General features: G+C 34.8%; 3 protein-coding genes and 1 long non-coding RNA gene across 4 annotated transcripts; 1 reads left to right on the plus strand and 3 right to left on the minus strand.

Annotated features, from left to right (window-relative positions):
• The first annotated feature begins 2,637 nt into the window (after nt 1–2,637).
• On the plus strand, nt 2,638–4,467 carry LOC146539202 (zinc finger CCHC domain-containing protein 24-like). Its single transcript, XM_085185371.1, has 3 exons — nt 2,638–2,784; nt 3,017–3,181; nt 3,887–4,467. The coding sequence occupies exons 1-3, from the start codon at nt 2,764–2,766 to the stop codon at nt 4,076–4,078; spliced, it is 378 nt and encodes a 125-aa protein (XP_085041497.1). The 5' UTR covers nt 2,638–2,763; the 3' UTR covers nt 4,079–4,467.
• Nucleotides 4,468–12,192: 7,725 nt separating this feature from the next.
• Nucleotides 12,193–13,730, minus strand: LOC146539203 (uncharacterized). The gene is made up of 2 exons (XR_014878019.1): nt 13,226–13,730; nt 12,193–12,480 (listed from the first exon to the last, which is right to left on the minus strand). It is a non-coding gene; the product is annotated as an uncharacterized LOC146539203 (long non-coding RNA).
• A 2,429-nt stretch (nt 13,731–16,159) lies between these two features.
• On the minus strand, nt 16,160–18,810 carry LOC146539204 (glutathione S-transferase 2-like). Its single transcript, XM_085185561.1, has 4 exons — nt 18,507–18,810; nt 17,582–17,749; nt 17,279–17,421; nt 16,160–16,377 (listed from the first exon to the last, which is right to left on the minus strand). The coding sequence occupies exons 1-4, from the start codon at nt 18,637–18,639 to the stop codon at nt 16,204–16,206; spliced, it is 618 nt and encodes a 205-aa protein (XP_085041687.1). The 5' UTR covers nt 18,640–18,810; the 3' UTR covers nt 16,160–16,203.
• Nucleotides 18,811–19,611: 801 nt separating this feature from the next.
• LOC146539205 (glutathione S-transferase 2-like) lies at nt 19,612–21,494 on the minus strand. The gene is made up of 4 exons (XM_085186068.1): nt 21,332–21,494; nt 20,852–21,019; nt 20,383–20,525; nt 19,612–19,848 (listed from the first exon to the last, which is right to left on the minus strand). The coding sequence occupies exons 1-4, from the start codon at nt 21,462–21,464 to the stop codon at nt 19,675–19,677; spliced, it is 618 nt and encodes a 205-aa protein (XP_085042194.1). The 5' UTR covers nt 21,465–21,494; the 3' UTR covers nt 19,612–19,674.
• Between the last annotated feature and the right edge of the window lie 612 nt (nt 21,495–22,106).

Raw genomic sequence — 22,106 nt, forward strand, 5'->3', positions numbered from 1 at the left:
AGCTACAGGTGCGTTGCCGGCCTTTGAGGTGGAGATAGACGCGCTTTTTGAAGGTACCCATATCGTAGCGACCTGGAAACACTGCCGCGGGTAGGCAATAGCCTAGTCTAATTTCCTTCCACGCGCCACCGAACTGTGGAATACCACAAAATTCCGAAATTCCTACCGCAGAGTAGTGGAGTGCCACGCATCCAGATGGTGTGGATGATATTTAAGTTTGTGACGTGCTGTGCGGTTAGAAAATTTGGCGGCAGGTAACAGGTCAAACAGTTCTTCAGAACACTCATCATGATAAATGCGATAGAGAACGCACAGCGAGGAGACGTCTCTACGCAGAGCCAAAGTGTCAAGCCTTTCACAGCTTACTGGGTCCTTAATGATTCGAACAGCTCTACGTTGTATGCGATCAAATGGGTCAAGCTGATACTGGGGTGCACCAGCCCAGAGATGAGAACAGTACTCCATGTGTGGCCGAACCTGGGCCCTATATAGGGCCAATCGGTGTTTTGGCGTGAAGTACCGTCTCGCTCTATTGATGACCCCCAGTTTCTTCGAGGCCAACTTGGCCTTGCTTTCCAGATGATCGCGATACTGGCAGTCACTCGAAACATTAAGGCCTAATATGCTAATACTGGGCGCGGCTGAAAGGGGAGTGTTCTGAAAGACTGGCGATACAATAAATGGGTTTTTTTTGTGGTTAACGCGCAAACCTGTGTCTTCAGGGGGTTAAATTGGACCAGGTTCTTTTCACCCCATGAAGAGACATTCTCGAGGGATGCCTCAACAGAAGACACAAGTTTATTTCGGTTCTGTTCAGCGTTTTCCCGAGAAAGACTTGCGCGACCGGAGTAAACAGCGTCCACCGTGCTATCATCTGCATAGCAATGAATGCTAGGATCCTCCAGCATGTCATTGATATGCAGAAGAAACAGCGTGGGGGACAGCACGCAGCTTTGGGGAACGCCAGCGTTCACGGGCATATGGTTGGAGCAAAAATTGCCGACAGCGACCTTGATGCTGCGCCCAGTGGGAAAGCTGGCGATCCACCTGCATAAATTCTCGGAAAGCCCATAGGATGGAAGTTTAGCAAGGAGCGCCCCATGCCACACTCGATCAAAGGCCTTCGCCATGTCCAAACTAACTGCCAGGCCCTCTCCCTTGCTTTCGATAACCGCAGCCCAACGGTGGGTAAGGTAAACCAGAAGATCACCGGTTGAGCGACCATGGCGGAAGCCATATTGACGGTCATTAATCAATCGGTGATCCTCTAGATAAACCAAGAGCTGGCTATTGATGATGCTCTCCATGACTTTTGAGAGTAGGGAGGTAATGGCAATAGGCCTGTAGTTAGATGGATCGGAACCATCGCCTTTCTTCGGGATCGGGTGGATAAGAGCGCTCTTCCATGAATCTGGGACTACGCCGACTGAGTAAGGGTGCCGAAACAAACGCGTTAGCACCAGTGTCAGCTCAGGAGCACAAGAACGGAGCACTAAGGGAGAGATGCCATCTGGCCCGCTCGACTTATGGATGTCCAAAGAGGACAGAGCTCGCCTTACAGCTTTTTGGTTGAACTTAACCTTAGGCATTGAGCTCTGGCACCGCGGAATGGTCGGCGGCGTTGATCCTTGGTCATCCAAAGTCGAGTTCGAGGCAAAGAGAGCGCCCAGGAGATCGGCTTTCTCTTTCGCCGTATGGACCAAGATGTCATTCCCCTTGCGTAAAGGCGGAAGCGAAGGCTGGCTAAAGTTGCCGAGTGCCGCCTTTGAGAGCGCCCAAAACTGGTGAGTTCCGGACGGGTAGCTCTCAAGCTTCTCGCCGATTTTGGCGATATGCTCGGACCTTGCCTTGGCAATTTGCCACTTAAAGAACCTAGAGGCCCTGTTATACTCTCTTTTTGAGGCTTTCACCTTCGGATCCTTAGTAACCAGTGCCTCGGCCCAGATTTGATATGCCTCGCGTTTGCTAAGGGCAGCAAGTTTGCAAGATGTATCAAACCAAGGCTGCGACTTGCCACGATAACACGTTTTTTTGACCCGGCTGTTTTTTTAGCTTCAAGCTATATCCCACATATACCTAATAGTGATAGAATAGATGGTGGTAGAGAGAACCTTAGTGTTAAGTTTGTATTATATTCATGAAATCAATTTTACCATAATGATGTCATCACAAAACTGAAGATACGATCTTTTCTTATCGAAATTAAATCAGTTTAGACTTAGAGCAATAGTTAATTTCGTATGAAATTAGGCCAATAACTAAAAATACAATAACGTCGTCGTCGTCATGAAAATTTATAATTGCAACAGCGTATAGTTTATTAATTGGGTGCACAAATAATAATATCTAGCTATACTTATAAAATAAATATGAACAATTTGTTAATTGAACGCTTTAATCTCGGGAACTACTGGTTCAAATTGAAATAAGTTACTATTTGGAGGAAGGGTATTATAGGGAGGAATGTTTTTTTTATATATTCTACTTCGGGCATGTATCGTTTGTCATACACAACTTTTAATTAATGCCATTTGTGTTTTAAAGTAGCAGTATATCAATATAAGCAGTTTCCATAAATATAATTTTTATCTTTTTATCTGCTACGATTATAACCCACTTATTACGATTATGAGGACTCTTTCACTAGAAAACTATAAATTGTTTAAAGTGAGTGAGTGAGGATGTGAGTGTAGGAATATTTTCATTTATTCCAACGATTTTCTTTTCCCTGAAGAAACGGTTGATTAATTTATTATATTTGAAATGTTATCCCAATTAGAGAAAGTAAGTTCATAATAATCTCCATACAAAAACAAATAAACAATTAATTGTTACAAGCATATAACAATTTCGACGTAGTTTGATGAGAACGTATAGCTTAGTTGTCAAAACACCTACATGGTTTCCTAGAAGCGCTGGTTCAAATCCTGCTACGTTCAACAATTTAAACATGTTCTTAAAGTAGTACGAAACAGTTGACTTCCTTTTAAAAACAAAACATGTTATAATTTCGCAGGTCCGACCCAAAGGCGAAGGCCTAACGCCTTACCAAGGCAAGAAGCGATGTTTCGGCGAGTACAAATGTCCGAAGTGCAAGCGCAAGTGGATGAGCGGCAACTCCTGGGCTAATAATGGACAGGAATGCATCAAGTGCCGTATTAATGTGTTTCCACATAAACAGGTGATTTTTTTTCTGTTTTTTTTTCTGCGCTTTACATTTTTAAAAAGTATTTGCGTATATCTGGTATTTGCAATTTGGGAAATGAAAGGTTATATACTTTTAAATTAACATACAGTTTAAGTGTAGACAATATAAGAGTGATCTTTGAACTTATTCTGTTCTGTTCTTTTTATTATGGCGTTCAGAGCGTGCCAGTTGAGCACAAAATCACTTCGCCAGTGTCACGTTGAATGGAGAATTTACGAAAGAGGTTTACGGTAAAAAAAGAAATAATATTACACAACAGAAAAATGCAAGAGAGATCCTAGCTTTGAACCTACTATCTATTTGCAATGACATGTGTTAAATAGTCTACCATATGATGCCAGTCGTGCCTCAGGGCCATAAGCGAGCGAGGGAATAAAATATTTAATATTTTCATTTTCTCGCTCTGGTACGGTAAAACTTTACTGGTATAAAGCGCTGAGTGGAGTTCCACACGCAATGTCTCTAAAATTTGATGAAAAATGGGGAACGGAAATATCTAAAAGGGAACCTATGGCTACCCTACGCGCGGGATAGAGCGCTAAGCTAAATAATAGTTTAAATTTTAAATATGCGTAAATTCAATTTATTTTTCTACACTAATAATCCTTGACATATAAGACAAACAAAACTAAACACTAGAAACAATAATCCTTGAAATTAATTGTTGTACTATTACAGAGGCCGCTAGAGAAACCCGACGGGCTGGACGTCAGCGACCAGTCTAAGATACATCCTCAGCATTTGTGCCAGAAGTGTCGTTCCCTCGGCTATTACTGTCGACGGGAGTATTATTATTATTATTATATTATTATTATAATTATTTTTATTATTATTTCTTATTACCAATTTCTTATTATTTTTTATTATTAATTAAGAGTACAAGAAATAAGTTAAATGAAAACAGTGAATTGCTTACCAAATATTTTCCAAAGATATTTCTTGTATTGGGATATTTTTTTTATTTGCTAGATTTAGTACAAATTATAGGAATTTATAGATTTTTAACAAATAATTATATATTCGATTTAGATTATATATATATTTAACATAATTTCAATAAAAATGTTGCTATAAAAATATGACAATGGCGTTAAGACGCGTCTAATTGATATTTATTAGATACTAGCGGCCCGCTCGCGGTTTCACCCGCGTGAACTATGTTATTATTAATTTCTGTCTCCATGACTACGTCCTAGTGACGTTTATGCAAAATTTGAGACTCCTAGCATTTGTAGTAACGAAGTTTCATACAAACTTTCGACCCAAAAAACAAACTCTTAGAAGTTGAATATTGCAAATTCCCGTCTTAGCGAGCACCTAAGTCCTAGAAGTAACTCCTATGCAAAATTTGAGATTCCTATCACATGTAGTTTCTGAGATTTCGTGATGAGTGAGTGAACTTGATGATATGAAGACATCACAAAAGCCTTACATAACACTCAAAAGGCCCACTTTAACGTTGTCATGGGGGACTTCAACGCCAGAGTGGGAGTACAACCTAACAGAGAATCGGTAGTAGGACCATATGGATTTGGAAGCAGGAATCACAGGGGGCAAATGCTCGTCAACTTCCTGGAGAAAGAGGGTCTGTTTGTAATGAACTCTTACTTTAAAAAACATCCTAAGCGGAGGTGGACGTGGCGAAGCCCTGACGCTGTGACACGAAGTGAGATAGACTACATTATATCAGACAAAAGACGAATATTTAGGGATGTCTCCGTCGTCACTAGGTTTAACACCGGAAGTGATCATCGTCTTGTACGAGGCACTCTAAATGTTCACTATAAACTCGAACGCCTACGTCTCATAAAATCTACACTTCGACCAAATCTGCTTCAAACTGTTGCTGGGTCTGAAACATTTCAACTGAAACTGGAGAACCGATTTGCTGTACTGGAAACTACAAGCGTCGTTAACATTGACCATAAGCTAGACCAAGTGGTGGGAATTCTTCGTGATGAAGGGACAAAATTCTACCAGACGCAAAATTCTACTAAGAAATCCAAACTTTCGGGAGAATCTCTACGGCTAATGCAAAGGCGACGTGAAAATCCCAATGGCAGTTCATCAAATTTAAATAAGCAAATATCTAAGCTGGTAAGACGCGACCTCCGAAGCTCCAATACACGTTGTATAAAAGAAGCGATCGAGCAAAATCGGGGGTCAAAAGTCTTCGCTCGACGATTAGGCCGAAGTCATCTGACGAAGTTGACCACTTCTAATGGAAAAGTTGTCGCCTCCAAGCCGGAAATTCTTATGGAAATTGAGGATTTCTACGATAAACTGTATGCTTCAAAAGCGTCCCGTCCCAAGCCCGAATCAGGAGATCCCAGAGCCACTTTATCACGCCGCCTCACAGACAACTTGCCAGAAGTAACACAGGACGAAATTTCGATGGCCTTGGGGCAGCTTAAGAATAGAAAAGCACCAGGAGAAGACGGAATAACGACGGAGTTACTAAAAGCAGGCGGAAAACCTATACTTACATGTCTCCAACGTATATTCAATTCCGTCTTGTTTTCGGGAAAAACTCCAAAGGCATGGAGCAACAGTATTGTCGTCTTGTTTTTCAAAAAGGGAGACAAAACCCTATTGAAAAACTACCGACCAATTTCCTTATTGAGCCATGTCTATAAGTTGTTTTCTAGGGTCATCACGAATCGTCTTGCGCGTAGACTTGATGAATTTCAACCTGCCGAACAGGCCGGATTTCGCAAAGGCTATAGTACCATAGACCATATTCACACGGTACGGCAGATTATACAGAAGACCGAAGAGTATAATCTTCCCTTGTGCCTAGCGTTTGTGGACTATGAGAAAGCCTTCGACACCATTGAAATCTGGTCTGTTCTTGAGTCCTTGCAACGGTGCCAAGTCGATTGGCGATATATCAAAGTGTTGGGAAGCCTTTATAATGCAGCGACTATGATCGTCCAAGTACAGAATCAGCAGTCTAAACTTATCCACCTGCATCGAGGAGTGAGACAAGGGGACGTAATTTCTCCCAAATTATTCACTAATGCATTGGAGGATATGTTCAAGACGCTGCACTGGAAAGGACGGGGCATAAACATAGATGGCAAATTTCTCTCACACTTGCGGTTTGCAGACGACATTGTCATTGTTGCTGAAACCGTGCAGGACCTGAAATATATGTTGAGCACCTTGGCTGAATCTTCTGCTCGCATCGGTCTTCGGATGAACTTGGATAAAACCAAGATAATGTTCAACGAACATGTAATTCCAGAACCGATTGCACTTCATGGGGCACCTCTCGAAGTTGTTCAGGAGTATGTCTATCTTGGTCAAACTGTACAGTTAGGTAGAAACAACTTCGAGATGGAGGCTCGCAGAAGAATACAGCTTGGTTGGGCGGCATATGGACAACTGCGTGATGTCTTTTCGTCATCAATACCGCAAAGTCTAAAGACGAAAGTCTTTAATGAGTGCGTCCTACCAGTTATGACATACGGAGCCGAGACGTGGACACTGACAGTGCGATTGGTCCACCAGCTTAAAGTCGCTCAGCGTGCTATGGAAAGGGCTATGCTTGGAATATCTCTGAAGGATCGAATTCAAAACGAAGTTATCCGACAGAGAACCAATGCTATCGACATAGCCCAAAGGATTAGCAGGCTGAAGTGGCAATGGGCTGGTCACATTTGCCGCAGAACCGATGACCGTTGGGGTAAGCGCGTTCTACAGTGGAGACCACGCCTCGGCAAGCGTAATGTAGGACGTCCTCCAGCTAGATGGAGTGACGATATTCGCAAAGTAGCGGGCAGCGGCTGGATGCGAAGAGCTGAAGATCGAGCTCAATGGCGTGCCATTGGAGAGGCCTATGTCCAGCAGTGGACGAGGACAGGCTGATGATGATGATGATGATGAGTGAACTTTCGATTTTATATATATAGATTACACTAGGGAAAATAATTATATTAAGTTCGACTCTACGACTTTTAAAATACGTTAAGTTTATCCGTGTTTGTTACATTTTAAGATTTACTAATAGTATACTCCAAATGGCATTAAAGTTACTTATAAAAGCTTATATGTATATTAGATATATGTTTGTATCCCTACCATATAAGGACATACTAAATTTGAACTGTTTATGAACAAAAACATAGTACAATAATTATTTATTTGCCACTACTGGCGGCATCATCCGATCTAATTAAAGCCGATGTATGATGACATCGGCTTTAGGCCAAAGGGCGCAAGTAAACTGTGGTTGTGAGTTATTTAAATTTATATTTTCATTTCTTCACTCTGCCATTCCACCATTCAACAGACACTCCGTTCTCCACTTTCCGCCAAATTCACGAGGCATTGCTTGTTGAGTGGCGGAACTCAACGTCGCGCTTTGCCTCGACACCAGAGATTTAAATTTATATTAAAAACATCGGCATTATTAACTTCTTTAGATTTCTTTGAAGCAAGTTCTAGTATTTGCCTTATAGTAGGATAGCGTCGAATGCTTAAAAACAATTCAACTTTAAGAAAAAGAAATAGAAGTGACTTGTAATGTGTCAATATAAATAATTATGTAGTATTTTCTTGTTATTTTCCTGTATATGAGGTAGTACTAATATACTAAAACATTACAATGCTACTAGAATTTATTTTACATTTTTATTTTTACGTTGTTTTTTTTTTATAATTCTCTAATTATTTGATATCTCAAATTATTTTGCGGCGAGTTGATTGCCTATTTCAATTTCCGTACTTTATTTTTTAAATTAAAATTAGATTCAAAGATAATCATTTTGTATTGTGATTACATATTATTTGTATTTTATCCAATTAAAGTACAGAATGAGGCTTTAGTTACTTAAATTAAGCTGTCAGTTGCTTTGAAGTCAAAGATTTAATAGTGAATATAATCATTATTTTATCACATATTTAAATCTTTTATTAGAAATAAAACATTAAATACAGAAATAGCTTAAATTCAAAAAAACTATAAAATCGTATCATTTATATAAAATATAATACAAGTTGAAATTATAAATTAATATTAATACTTATTCTAAAATTTAATAATCACCAAAACATATATAAATGTAAAGAACCAGTGAATTCTCATTGTGCCAAAAATTAAAAATTAAGTAATATATATTTTTTTATTATAAAAATTACTAACACTACATTTTATTATTCCTAAATATGTTTTTTATTAATTATTTATAGGTTATTTAATATAGTTAATGCGTTATTATTAATAACCTATAGCTATCAATTTATAATACTTGAAAATACTGTTATACTTCAGTTATCTGTCTTAAGAATTATTTCAGTACATTAATGTAAGTAAATATGCTGAATCAACGGTGCTCTACTTTAGAAACGAGTAATATTTATTTATTTCCTTTAAACACACGAAACTCATAAAACAGAATTAATGATTTTAGAAATGTATTTGATAATTGTATTTTTAAACATAATAAAAAACTACACATTTAGATGATATTACGATTTTTTTAATAATTGATATAAAATAATTAAATTTTGAAATGAGAAGCATTTTCTATTCATTTTCCATTTTTCTTCATTTATTACAATTTGTGTATTAATTTTGTGTGTGGTTGTATTAAATAACCATTTTTTATTTTCATAATAAGAAATAAGATTTATAATAGTTAATAACGTCTCTAAGTAAAGTCGTATGTAAGTCGCTTATAACTAATATTTTGAATAATATTTTTACAATGAACATTTGTATGAAAAAAATATATTTTATATAGTCTAAAAATGAGGAATATAAAAATTCAGCTTATATTATATCAAAAATTACTTGCAGCGGAAGACGTAAAATTCAATATCTTTAAAACATATGGTTTTATTTGTTTTTTGTATTAAATCATCGATATAATTACGATAATGTATTTTGTAATTTTGTTATATTTAAGAATTAATATTTTAATTTACTTATTTAGCTGAATAATGCTATCTATGCCTTTGCCTATTATTGATGAACATATTATTTGTAATCTGTTACTTACTTAGTTATTATATAGAATGTACGAGATATATAAATGTATAAATAAAAACAATAAAAGAAATCATATAAACAATATTCTTTTATTTAAAATGATTACAAATATATGCCAAAATGGAATAAAAAAATAATTTTAATATAAAAAATACAACAAATATAACTTACAATAATAGTATAAAATAACAGTATAATTATTTAATGAAGAAATCCAGGGAGAACACGTAGTCTATGGGGTCTCTCAAATGCATTTTCGAATTCTCTTTGGAAAATGCCATCATCACTTTTTAACTCAAGTGAACGTTTCTCAATATTATGAATGTTTTCAATTATATCTTCAGCACCATTTTGATTTAGACTTCTTCCATGTGCAACCAAAGCGCAGAAAAGTAGAATAATAAAAGATATTTTTCGAAGAATTTCCATTATTTTCTCTTATGAAGCAGTAATTCCTTTCAACGGTACAAAAAGATTATTATTGCAGTGACAACTTGGAATGTCTTTATATACAGGTGGTTCTTTATTTGTAAATCCATTTACCATATACGTTGTTTGAGTCGTGTTAGCGCGTGATTATTGGTAATAATATGTTTTCTTGAGATTATTTAGAGTGTTCGATCTAATTTAATTCCGCATTTCTTGTACCTTACAATACGTATATATTCAGTTTAGATATTATGTTTGTTTGTCCAGCGCCTTTTGCGTCAATGTAATGACGCATGGAGCTATTTAAAAGTTGACAAATATTAATCATATATTATTTTTTATAATATAGATTAGTATTCAAAAATATATCTTTATATTCGTACTAGCGGCCCGCTCGCGGCTTCGCCGGTGTGAACTACGTTATTATTAATTTCTGTCTCCATGAGTACCTACGTCCTATAAGTTACGTCCATGCAAAATTTGGGACTCCTAGCATTTGTAACGAAGTTTCATACAAACTTTCAACCCCAAAAGCAACCCCTTAGAAGTCGAATATTGCAAATTCCCGTATTAGCGAGCACCTACGTCCTATCAATCAATAACTCTTATGCAAAATTTAAGATTCCTAGCACGTGTAGTTTCTGAGATTTGGTGATGAGTGAGTGCCCTTCCGATTTTATATACAGGGTGTCCCAGGAGTCAACGATAAAACGAAAACAGGTGATAGACCAAGTCGTGACAGTTATGAGAAAAATATAAAAAAAAATCTGTGTCATGTATTTTTCATATTATATTGATTTAAAAAAATATCGGAAAAACCGACACCTTGTGATGATTTTTCAAGTCCTAAGACTACAAATATTACTCTTTTTTCAATTTTTTTTCTGTAACGTAATCATGAGTAACCCTTCTGTGAATTACAGTCTAAGATTTAAACATACCTGCATCAGTTTTCAATAAAATGCCGAGTTTTTGCCAAACATTAAATTCAACATATTTAGTACACCCAACTTTAACCGACTGTACTATAAAAAAAATGTACTACACTGTTTTTGCAAGTAACTTTAAATGTTGGCGCATTTAATCTGGATTCCAAAATGGTACTATACTTGCTGGATTATTTCTTTGTTGAAGAGAGAAAAATCTAAATACACGATAATCGGGATGACGTTCAGCGTTTTGGTATCTTTTCCGATACATTCTAGCTGCAGCATTTGCGTTACATAATCATTCTCCATGAATGAAATGCATATTGGCAATGTGTCAAAGACCGAGTATATGGCCTGCGACAGCCCGGACTCGAGCACTATCCTTATAGGTCTAGGTATCGATCTAGGTATCTTAGATCCGTCATGCACGAGTCTGGAGGCATCAATCACGGATAAGCGTTGCCTGGGCTAAGTGGCGGGAGGTCACTGGTGTAGTCTCTGGTGTGGTGGTGATAGTCTGTGATACCGTCCAAACCTTTTCCGACTTAGGGGCTGGCCCAGGACTTATAAGGATAGTTCTCGAGTCCGGGCTCTCGCAGGCCATATACTTGGTCTTTGACACATTGCCAATATGCATTTCATCCATGGAGAATGGTTATGTAACGCTAATGCTGCAGCTAGAATGTTTCGGAAAAGATACCAAAACGCTGAACGTCATCCCGATTATCGTGTATTTCAATTTTTCTCTCTTCAACAAAGAAATTAATCCAGCAAGTATCGTACAATTTCGGAATCCAGATTAAATGCGCAAACTTTTAAAGCTACTTGCAAAAACAGTGTGGTACATTTTTTTTACAGTACAGTCGGTTAAAATTGGGTGTAGTAAATATTTTGAATTTAATATTTGGCAAAAACGCGGCATTTTCTTGAAAACCGATGCAGGTATGTTTAAATCTTAAACTGTAATTCACAGAAGGGTTACTCATGATTACGTTACAGAAAAAAAATTGAAAAAAGAGTAATATTTGTAGTCTTAGGACTTGAAAAATCATCACAAGGTGTCGGTTTTTCCGATATTTTTTTAAATCAATATAATATGAAAAATACATGACACAGATTTTTTTTTATATTTTTCTCATAACTGTCACGACTTGGTCTATCACCTGTTTTCGTTTTATCACTGACTCCTGGGACACCCTGTATATAGATATATAGAACGTGTGACAAAAATTGTAATTTTTTAGATACTATCGAATACTTTATAGTAATTGATAAACTAAGGTTTTGCTTAATTGAATTACTATATATATATAGGTATTCTAAATAAAATATATCTAATATTCTAAATATACAGAGTGTTCTAATAGTGATTTAAAATTTTTAATAGAATAAAACCAGTAGCGTTACGTTCCAGTTTATCACATTTTATAATTACAATCAATTGAAGTAATATACACAAGTAAATATATTGAAAAAACGGTTAAGTGTGAGTCGGAATAGACTAATGTAATATATTATTAAGGTAATAAAATAATTAATAAAAGTCGTTCTATTCAAATTTAAGACCGATTTAAAGTATGTATAATTTCTATTTAAGTTTTGTTTTTTATTATTTTACGTTATTTATATTCAACGGTATATATAAGCAATAAAACAAATATGAAACGATTAAAATTTTCTTGTTTTCAAAAAATTCACAATGTCATGCAGAGGTAAGTCTCTTATATTATCGAGCCAACAGGGACCCCGTTTAACTACATAGAGTCGGGGGTCCGTGCACTCCATCTGTGTTAAGTTGTCGTAAGTGACGCCATCTGAGGCGCACACGGGGTTCAAATCCATTGGTATTGCTGCACAGTTAGGGTTTACTTGTGGCATACTGATAACAACTTGAAGCGAAAGAACGATCAGGAGAATTGCTGAAAAAATAATAAATAATACTTGTTATTTGTCATATAATGTTGAGGCCGACACAAGGGTGTGACTGTAACGCGATGATTGTGGGTTCGATCGCCACTCGAGGAAACGAAATATTGATTTAAATTTATATTTCCGTTTCTTAGCTCTGGTATCGAAGCAAACGCGGCGTTCAGTTCCGCCACTCAACACGCAATGCCTCCAGAATTCGGCGGAAAGTGAGGAAGACCAACACCAGACCAGTGCCTCCAGAATTCGGTGGAAAGTGAGGAAGGGAGTGTGTTAACACTATGTTCCCTCTGTCTGCTGTGTGCGGGATACAGCATGAGGCTGATTTTAATGTCATGCCATAACCGGCAAAACTAGAGAAACACACACACTGGCACACCGTGTGACGGTTTTCGATTCGATTACTATTCAGGGGAATTAATTATTAGTGCTTAGAATCAGGGGTTTAAGAGATTATTTCAGAAACTTGAGAGATATTTTTTAGCCTTACGTATCCCGCATACAGCAGGGTAAGTAGATAAACACTTCTATTTACGCGTCCTGCTAGTCACAATGCGTATTGAATGATGAAACTCAACACCAGTCTATGTCCATGTCTACCAGAGCAGCGACATGGTAATAAATTATTCTTCCAAGCGGGTGTCGAACCTACGACCATCTTCTCTACAGTATCACATTATTGATGGCCTTATAACAAAAAAAGAACACTATAAACCAATAACCACAAGACACACTTACTTGTTTTTATAAACATTTCTTTTTTCTAGAAAATATATGTAATATTTTCTATAGTTCACAATATCATTTTATGTTGAAAAATATAAATAAAGTAGAATTTTTATTATTTTCCTTTATATACAGCCGAAATAAATGAATGATCATAAAAATATTTAATTATGTCCAAAGAGAATCAATTTTATATGATTAAATATTTATGACCATTTTTTATTTCAATATTTTTCGTTACTTTTATAAATAACTCTGGATTTGGACGAGTTATAGCCCGCGACTTTGTTTTTGTAGGCTGTAACACGTAAAATCGCATTTCTACCCGTTTCTTTAAGAATTTCAGGAAACCCGCTCTTTCATGGCTATAGTACTCCTCGATATTCCTCTTCAAACTCATTTACCTAATTTCAGTTTTCCGCGGCTAGTTAGTTACGGACATTTAATCGTACATGTACACGCTTGCCTAGGCTTTCCAAGCGTCAACTAAAACAAGCGATTAAAGAAATTTGGCATGGCTTGTGAGCGCTTGTCGCCGATTCAGACTAGTGTCGATTTCTAAACAGATAGGTGCTTGCGGCAACCGTTAGTACAGATGGTAAATCAGCTAAAATACTTAAAACATTAAGAATAATGTTTTATTTCCTTCTTAATTTAGAATATATATAGATTCAAAGCGATATTAGTTTAAAAATATATTGATTTATTTCAATATACAAATTCAATTCATTTATCACTTTTATGCCTTTTTAATTAATGTTTAGCTGATATTAATTGATTATCTGCCAAATTTTTCTCTTGTTATGTTTTGTTCTATTATTTAAAAATATACTGATTAGGACCATACGCACTCGTAAGCATGTAAATGGCATACTCGTATTTGTGAAGCTTGTGGACGCTTGCACGTTTAAGACGCTCACAGAAATACGGCAAGCTTGTAAGCGTAGCGTAAAAATTGCAGAAATATTTTTATAATTAGAAAAGAAAAAACTAAAACAATGTTATTTCTTTTATAATTTGTTGTATTTTTCATTAATATATGTATAATTAATCACCACTGGCAGAATTTGCACCTCTCATTAAAAAATCAAAATAATATCATTAATAAAAAAGAACTTATTTTTCAAACTATCTCGATCATATTGTTATAAAAAAAAGTTTTATTTTGTTTTTAATAAATCATATAGCAGTGTGAAATCAAGAATACAAAAAGTATTGAATCTGTGTATGCTAAATTAAATCAACGCTCGCAACTAAAACGCGTATCAAATAATAATTGAAATACTTGAAATTGTGAAAATATGACTTAATTTATATTATGACAAATTTATTTTGAACATACATGTAAATATATTCACAATGTATAGATACCCGGGGCGATCAAGAAATGTATGAAATAATATGTATAATTATGTCCATTATATATTTTACCTAGAGAATGTATAAAATTTCTAGAGAATCTGTAGAGCACTTACCTGCTGTTTTACCGGTATTGTGCAAAATAAATAGTTCGTTTTCCAATCAATACGACATACGGAAAATAAAAATAATTTATTTCACCGAGTAGAACTGAACCCAAAACAATTTAATTTCTTTTAGAATAAAAAAAAGAAAAGAAATTGCATTTACAGGAAGTTACTTTTCCACTGCAACCCTTCTATAACAGTTATATAAAAAAATTTTTTTCAGTATTTATTAATGCATTATTAAAACGAGACATTTATTTAATTAAAAAAAATTATGAACCTAAGGGAAATTTTAAAAAGTATATAAATATCAAGTAAGTACATTAATAACATGGCCCCATCTTGACAAGGAATACTCCGAGATGACTGTCACATCTCAAGCAGGTAGGGCTCCCGTATGTCTTGTAGTTGGACCCGCACACTGGATTGTCCTCTCTTTTACATGGACATGGATAGGGAGCTTTTAATTTGAACATTCTACCGGATACAATTGATATTAGCAGCATAATAATAACTGTAACAATAAAAACTATTAATATTTTTAGGGAAACTAGTGTCGACACCGCCTTCTCCACTTCCCACTGAATTTCTTCATATCTTGTTACCCGAGCGAGAAATAGAAAATAATTCATTCGCCGAGAAAAATGAACGGAGATTTTAACAGTAGGTTCCCTTTGCCTACCCTATTAAAATATTTTATACAGTAAAATCTTACTTAAACCTTACTTACAGAAATTTAGATACATTTTATAAAACATTGTTCTGTTTTCAACGAAATATTCCAATTAAGCCAAGAAGTGTTGAAATTAGTACTATGTTTATGAAAAACTATATCTTTTTTGTTCTTTTTTAATTGAATGCTGTAATCTATTAACAGGCGTTGGTACTTTTTAATTAATCATGATGGATTATCGATGGCTGACTGACTGACTAATTAAAGCGTTAATTTCACAAGAGTGTTAACGTACTATTTGGACAAGTGTGAGTCGGATTCGTCCATCGAGGGTTCTGTACCAATTTCGGCATTGTAAGTTAGGTGAGACTAATCGTAGGACTGTGTGACTGTAAGCCCGACGGGTTATGGATCCGGTACACTGGTTGCTCTGGTGGCGTTGAGTTTCGCCACTTAACACAAAGCGCCTATTAAATATATAGAGCAAAAAGTACATTCAATGTTTATTTTTAATTAAAAACAATTTTTTAAATTCCGTTTTTTATTTTAGGAGTTTGCTATATAATTTTATTACTACTATTTTTAATGACAGTTTGACAAAAGGCCAAAGATGCTTATTTAATTATCGATCGACTTACAGTAAGTAGACTAAAAAGTAGTCTACAACAACTTAAAATATGACCTTAAAATACAAATGCAGTACTTTCAACTTTCTTAATTAAAAAAAAATATATGGGAGAATGAAGAAATGAAAAAAAAAGATAAAAATACTAAATATAATTATTTATTAAAAATATTGTATGTATACAAAATGATTATTATTATTAACACAGCAATTCATGCAAGAATAATTAATATACCGATTTAGGTGCATTTTTATCATAGTATGCTTTGACTTTTGGTATAGATAAGACATTTTCTCGAACTTTTTTAAGGGCAGGATACAGAAGGTCAATGTCGGGAAGTTGGATGATTAACTTAAACCGATCGTAGACGCCGGCGAACCAGAAGTCTGACCATGTGAGCTGAAAGTAAATAATATAAAATTACTCAGTTTGTATGAAATGAACTGAAGCTATAGTTTAAAATAATTTTTATCTGTATTCTATATATATAAAATCGAAAGGTCACTCACTCATCACAAAATCTCAGAAACTACCAGAGCTAGGAATCTCAAATTTTGCATAGGAGTTATTTATCTCGCTAAGACGGGAATCTGCAATATTCGACTTCTAAGGGGTTGTTTTTAGGGTTGAAAGTTTGTATGAAACTTCGTTACTACAAATGCTAGGAGTCTCAAATTTTGCATGGACGTCACTTATAGGACAGACAGACAGCAATAATAACGTAGTTCACGCAGGCGAAGCCGCGGGCGGGCCGCTAGTATAAAAATAAATTTCACAGATTTTTGTACTACAAGTTCCCATATCGTGCCAAATTAGTATCTATTATACCTATTACTGTAGGTCTACGGGAAGTACAGTAAGTTTTGATTTGTGAATTTCATACAAAATGCAGCAAAAATGATGCTTAAATGCTCGTATATTTTGATTAAGTTGACTTAGAATCTTAATTTTTCCGTGGTTCAAGAAACTGTAGGTTCGAATAATTAACATTATTTCTATCTTTATACTTCTACGTGATTCGAAATGGTCTTAACAGATGGACAGACGGACAACAAAGAGATCCCATAAAGATTTCATTATTACCCTTTTAGGCGCGGAACTCTAAAAGGTGTGTGAAATGTTGGTATTTTCATTAATTATTGCCTGCCTATATTTTCAATCTCAAAAGAATTACTCTACCTCACTACTTCGCCAAGTTATTTACTTAAGCTATGCCTATATGTATGTTTACTCAAAACTATGAATAAAGGAAATTTACTGATTTTTTTTTTAATGGACTGCTTATATATAAAATAATTACCCTGCCAAGTGCCAAGTATCCATTGTTCTTGATAATAATATCGTTTAATCTTTTCAGTACATCAGGTAAGTAGTTCTCGTCCATGTCTTTCTTCAAGACGGCCTTTATTTTTTCATCTTTGACGTAAAACACGTAATTAGCAGCTGTAAGTATAATAAATTAAAGAGATTTCAATTCACATACTTAAATAAACTTATAATTTTAGACGAATTGAAAATGTTGTATAATTATGTAATTTTAAGGTTAAAAAAATAAAATTATATTTAAAAAATATATAGTATTTGAAATTTTTTTTAACGTTACCTTGACGAATTTCTTCAATAAAGTAGACGTTTTGATCAATCTCGAGGTCCTCTTGCGAGTTGTTTCCAGCGAGTCCAAACTCACGGCCAAGGTAGCGTGATATAGCCAAGCTCTGCGCGTATTTATGCCCATTTATTTCTAATACTGGCATTTGACCCAATGGCGTAGCTATAATATTATAACTTTATAAAATAAAAGTTTTTTTAACGTTGTTTGTTAGTAGGTAAATTAAAAATATCCCATTTTCCACTCCCGTATTCAGTTTCAAGAAAACCTCTTTAAAACTCGTATTTATAAGCGTCTTTAAGCTCTGTGGTCGATTTTAAGAACAATTCTGAGATGCCATAATAATCTATGAATGAAAACTGCATCTCAAGACTGGTGAAAGAGTTGAAACCAATAGCTTTTAATCACTCAGTGTTACGGTGAAAATATTTATATATCTATACAAAGTTAACTATTATCTTTACGTATACAGACATACTTACCATTTGCGTATATATATATTTATTTTAGATAGTAGCTATCTATATCGCTATCTTATAGCGGTGTGTCCTTGACGTCACTTGAATTACAAAGACATGATAATATTTACAACACATACTTAAAAACTAAAATATTCCCAAAAAGACTTCGTCCCGTAATAATATAGTACAAAAATACTGGAAAATTGTGAATTATCAATTCTAACAGATATATTTTTGATAGCACAGAAGGCAGAGGGAACCTTGTCTTAGGACACCTCGTTCCCCACTGAGCCTCCGAGTTTTGGAGACATCACGAAATGAGTTCTGGAACTCAACGTCGCGTTGCGTCGTATTACCAGAGCGAGGAAATGAAAATAAGACAAGACATTTCCGCACGGGAATCGAACCCACAATCACGTTTAAAATCTATAATTAAAAAAGGCAAAATAAATACATACATGGTTTAAATTCTCGCCATTGCTCGGAAAGTATTCTGACGTCATCATAGTCTCGATCAGCGTAAGCAAATAACATGCGGGCACCCTCACCGAGAGATCTCACGGGAAAATAATATAACTTCAAATCTGCCATTGTACGTAGTTATATATAAAAGTAATAATATTTAAAATTGGTATTTGATATTGTAATGTTACTTTAAAATAGAATTAAAAATACACTTTAATAATATCCACTAGCTCCTATTTAATATTAAATATTAACGTGATAAATAAAACTTTTATATGAAATAGTAAGTTCCGGGACACGAGTTTGTGCGCACGGCCTTATCTCTTAACAGTTATTAGGAAAATGATTTGACGATTTTCACTAACGCTATATTTAGTTATATAAGCTTAAATATATTAATTATAGTGTTTATAATCGTAGAATCTAAATGAAAATGGATCTATTCTTCAGACATTTTTTTTTATCCCATGAGGTTTAGCTTGGCAGCTAGGGTTCCACATCAGACGTTCGCAATTTTATTTCAACAAAAAATGCTCATCTCATGGTACTATATTAAAAGGTCTTATAGATTAAACAGGCTGTTGTTCCACGTATGGTATTCAGAATTGAAATAAATTTTAGCCTTTTTACGTTATCAAAGACTATATCATAAAAAAGTTGAATTAAAATACGACCAGTACTTTTTTGTGTGAAAAGCAAACAAAACACAAGCAGACAGAGACATAATATGATAATTGTATTTTAATGTTCTCTTACTTGTAAAAAGATCCCTAGAAGTAAATTTAAACTACTTCTTTAGTGTTTGTCATCTAAGGTACAGAATTGATCTCCTTTAAAATTGTATTATTTTTATAGATTTAGTCAATCAATCAATCAAAAACACTTTATTGCACAAAGAAAATACAATTAAATTTCTAATTAAGATACAGTGCATAGGCGGCCTTATCACTATAAGTGATTTCTTACAGGCATCCTTTTTTTTTTTTAACAAAAACTAATAGTATGATACAATTAGTCAATAGTTCATTAAATTCATTTCGTTCACACAACTTTTTAATTATATATATATAAGGAAAAAATATTATTAATGATATATATATTTATTTATTATAATAATATACAATTAATACGTTTAAAACGTTATTTTTAGGTGACATTCAATCAGTATTCGGATTTAGGGCCATGTTTGTCATGATAAGCTTTTACTTTTGGAATGGACAACACGTTGTCTTGAACCTTCTTGAGAGCTGGATACCGTTGCTCGATGTCAGGCAATTGGATAATCAATTTGAAACGGTCGTAAACGCCTGTAAACCAGAAGTCTGCCCAAGTCAGCTGAAAAATGGAAAAAAATAGTACAATGAAATATCTCAAAACTTTTCTTACTCTACAATAGGGACAAGGATATTTAAAAAAATATATTTTTATTCCATTTAAAGAAATGATAGAAAATTTAATTCAATTTCAGCTAACATGTCTTATCGCAAATTTTTGAGAAAGCGAAGAAGAGAGTGTCCTAACACTGGGGTTCTCTCTGCGGGATAAAGCGTGAAGTTGAAAAAACTATATATTATCTATTACTTGAAAGGCCAGTCGTGGTGCCAGGGAGCAAGCGTGGGACTGTAAATGTGACAGGTTGTGGGTTTGATTCCCACTCGAGGAACGAAATATTTATTATTTTAATGTTCTTCGCTCTCGTGTCGAGGCAAATCGCGGCATCTAGTTCCGCCACTCAACATGCAACGCCTCTAGAATTTAGAGGCAAATGGGGAACGGACTGTCGTAAAACTAGGTTCCCTGTGACTTCCTCATTATGTGCGCGATACAAATGGATTACTTAAGTTATTTAAGTCTACAAATAATAATTACCCTGCCAAGTGCCAGGTGTCCGTTGTTTTTGACGATAATTTCATTTAATTTTTTCAGTGCATCATGCAAGTAGTTTTTATGTAAATCTTTCTTCAGTTCAGCTTTGATATTTTCATCTTTCACGGTAAATACGAAGTTAGCAGCTGTGTACATAAAAAGATTATTATTTTAACTAGTTGATTTTGTACAACAAACTGTATAGTGTATAGCACCAGAATTCGGCGGAAAGTGGGCAACGGAATGTCTTAACACTAGGTTCCCACTGCCTATCCCGCTGTGTGCGGGATACAGCGTGAAGTTGATGAGAAATTAACTTCAATTGTATGATTACGGGTAAAAATTTGTTAAATTAAAGTTTTATTAGTCTATCAAACAGGTTACTCAACTTTATTGTTCATCATAATTTAAAAAAAAACTTTGCTAAATCCCTGAAATATTTTTATTTTTATTTAAATACTGTCTCTATTACCTTGACGTATTTCATTAACAAAGTATACGTTTTGATCAATCTCGAGGTCCTCTTGCGTACTGTTTCCAGCAAGTCCAAACTCACGGCCAAGGTATCGTCCTATGGCCAAACTTTGCGCATATTTCTGACCATTTATCTCCAACACTGGCATTTGACTGAATGGGGTGGCTGAGAAATAAATTTAATTATTATTTAGAGGCAGTCGTAGCAGTAGCTTAGTGGTATAGAGTTTGAATGTAAGGTTCGATTTCCCATTGGTACAACGAATACTATTCTCATATTTCGCTCTGGTAAATAAGACAAGCGTTTTGTAATACCTAATGTCTTGAAAACTGGGTGGAATGTCTTAACACAAGATTCCCTTCTCCTCCCTTCCCTTTTCCTCGCCGAAAACAAAGACAGCTAGTGTTTTAAATTGGAATAGTAAAATTCAGACTTACTTTCCTCTCAAAGTATATAATAACTAAAGTGGATACTTACATGGTTTGAATGATGGCCATTGCTCTGGAGGTATCCTTAGATCATCGTATTTGCGGCCGCCATAAGCAAACAGCATACGAGCCCCTTCACCGAGAGCTCTCACAGGAAAGTAGTACAGCTTCAAATCTGCCATCTTACAATAATAAATAGAAATTAAAAATATATATTTTTTACTTATTTTTCAATTATAATTCACCAGTTTAAATAAAAATTCTTGACGCGACTTTATTGGCGTGGACACTTTAACGTGTTAATAAATGAACACAGAGTGTCTTAACACTAAATTTCCAAGTACCCTCTGCCTGCCCTTACTATGTATGGAATACAATGAAAGAAAGAAAACAAAATTTTTATAAGTACTTACATTAACCGGTTAAAATTATAGGAACTAAAAAAACACAGTCACTTTACTAGAAAACCACAAACAAACTATAGAATGTATGCATCAAATTCATATTTATATATAATGGGATCCGTTTCATGAATTCGTAAACACGGGCTTATCTCAAGATTTCCAAAAATAGAAAAGTACAGTCAACAGAAAAAATATTTTTCACCAAATTTTTCATAAAAATAATTGTATTTACTTTCATACATTTCGATGATATTTTTTTTATTTACAAGATAGATACGTTAGAGTTAGAACATAGAGTTATCTCAAGAGAGACCTTGTAGAATATTTAAAAATAAAATTGAGGCCAGTCGTGGTGCAGTGGCTTAAACATGTGACATGTGACTTAAATCCCGACAGGTTGTAGATTCAATTCTCACTTGA

This window comes from Heliconius melpomene, chromosome 5 (assembly GCF_056956725.1).
Source record: "Heliconius melpomene rosina isolate 202511_hmr_F chromosome 5, ASM5695672v1, whole genome shotgun sequence".
NCBI lineage: Eukaryota > Metazoa > Arthropoda > Insecta > Lepidoptera > Nymphalidae > Heliconius > Heliconius melpomene.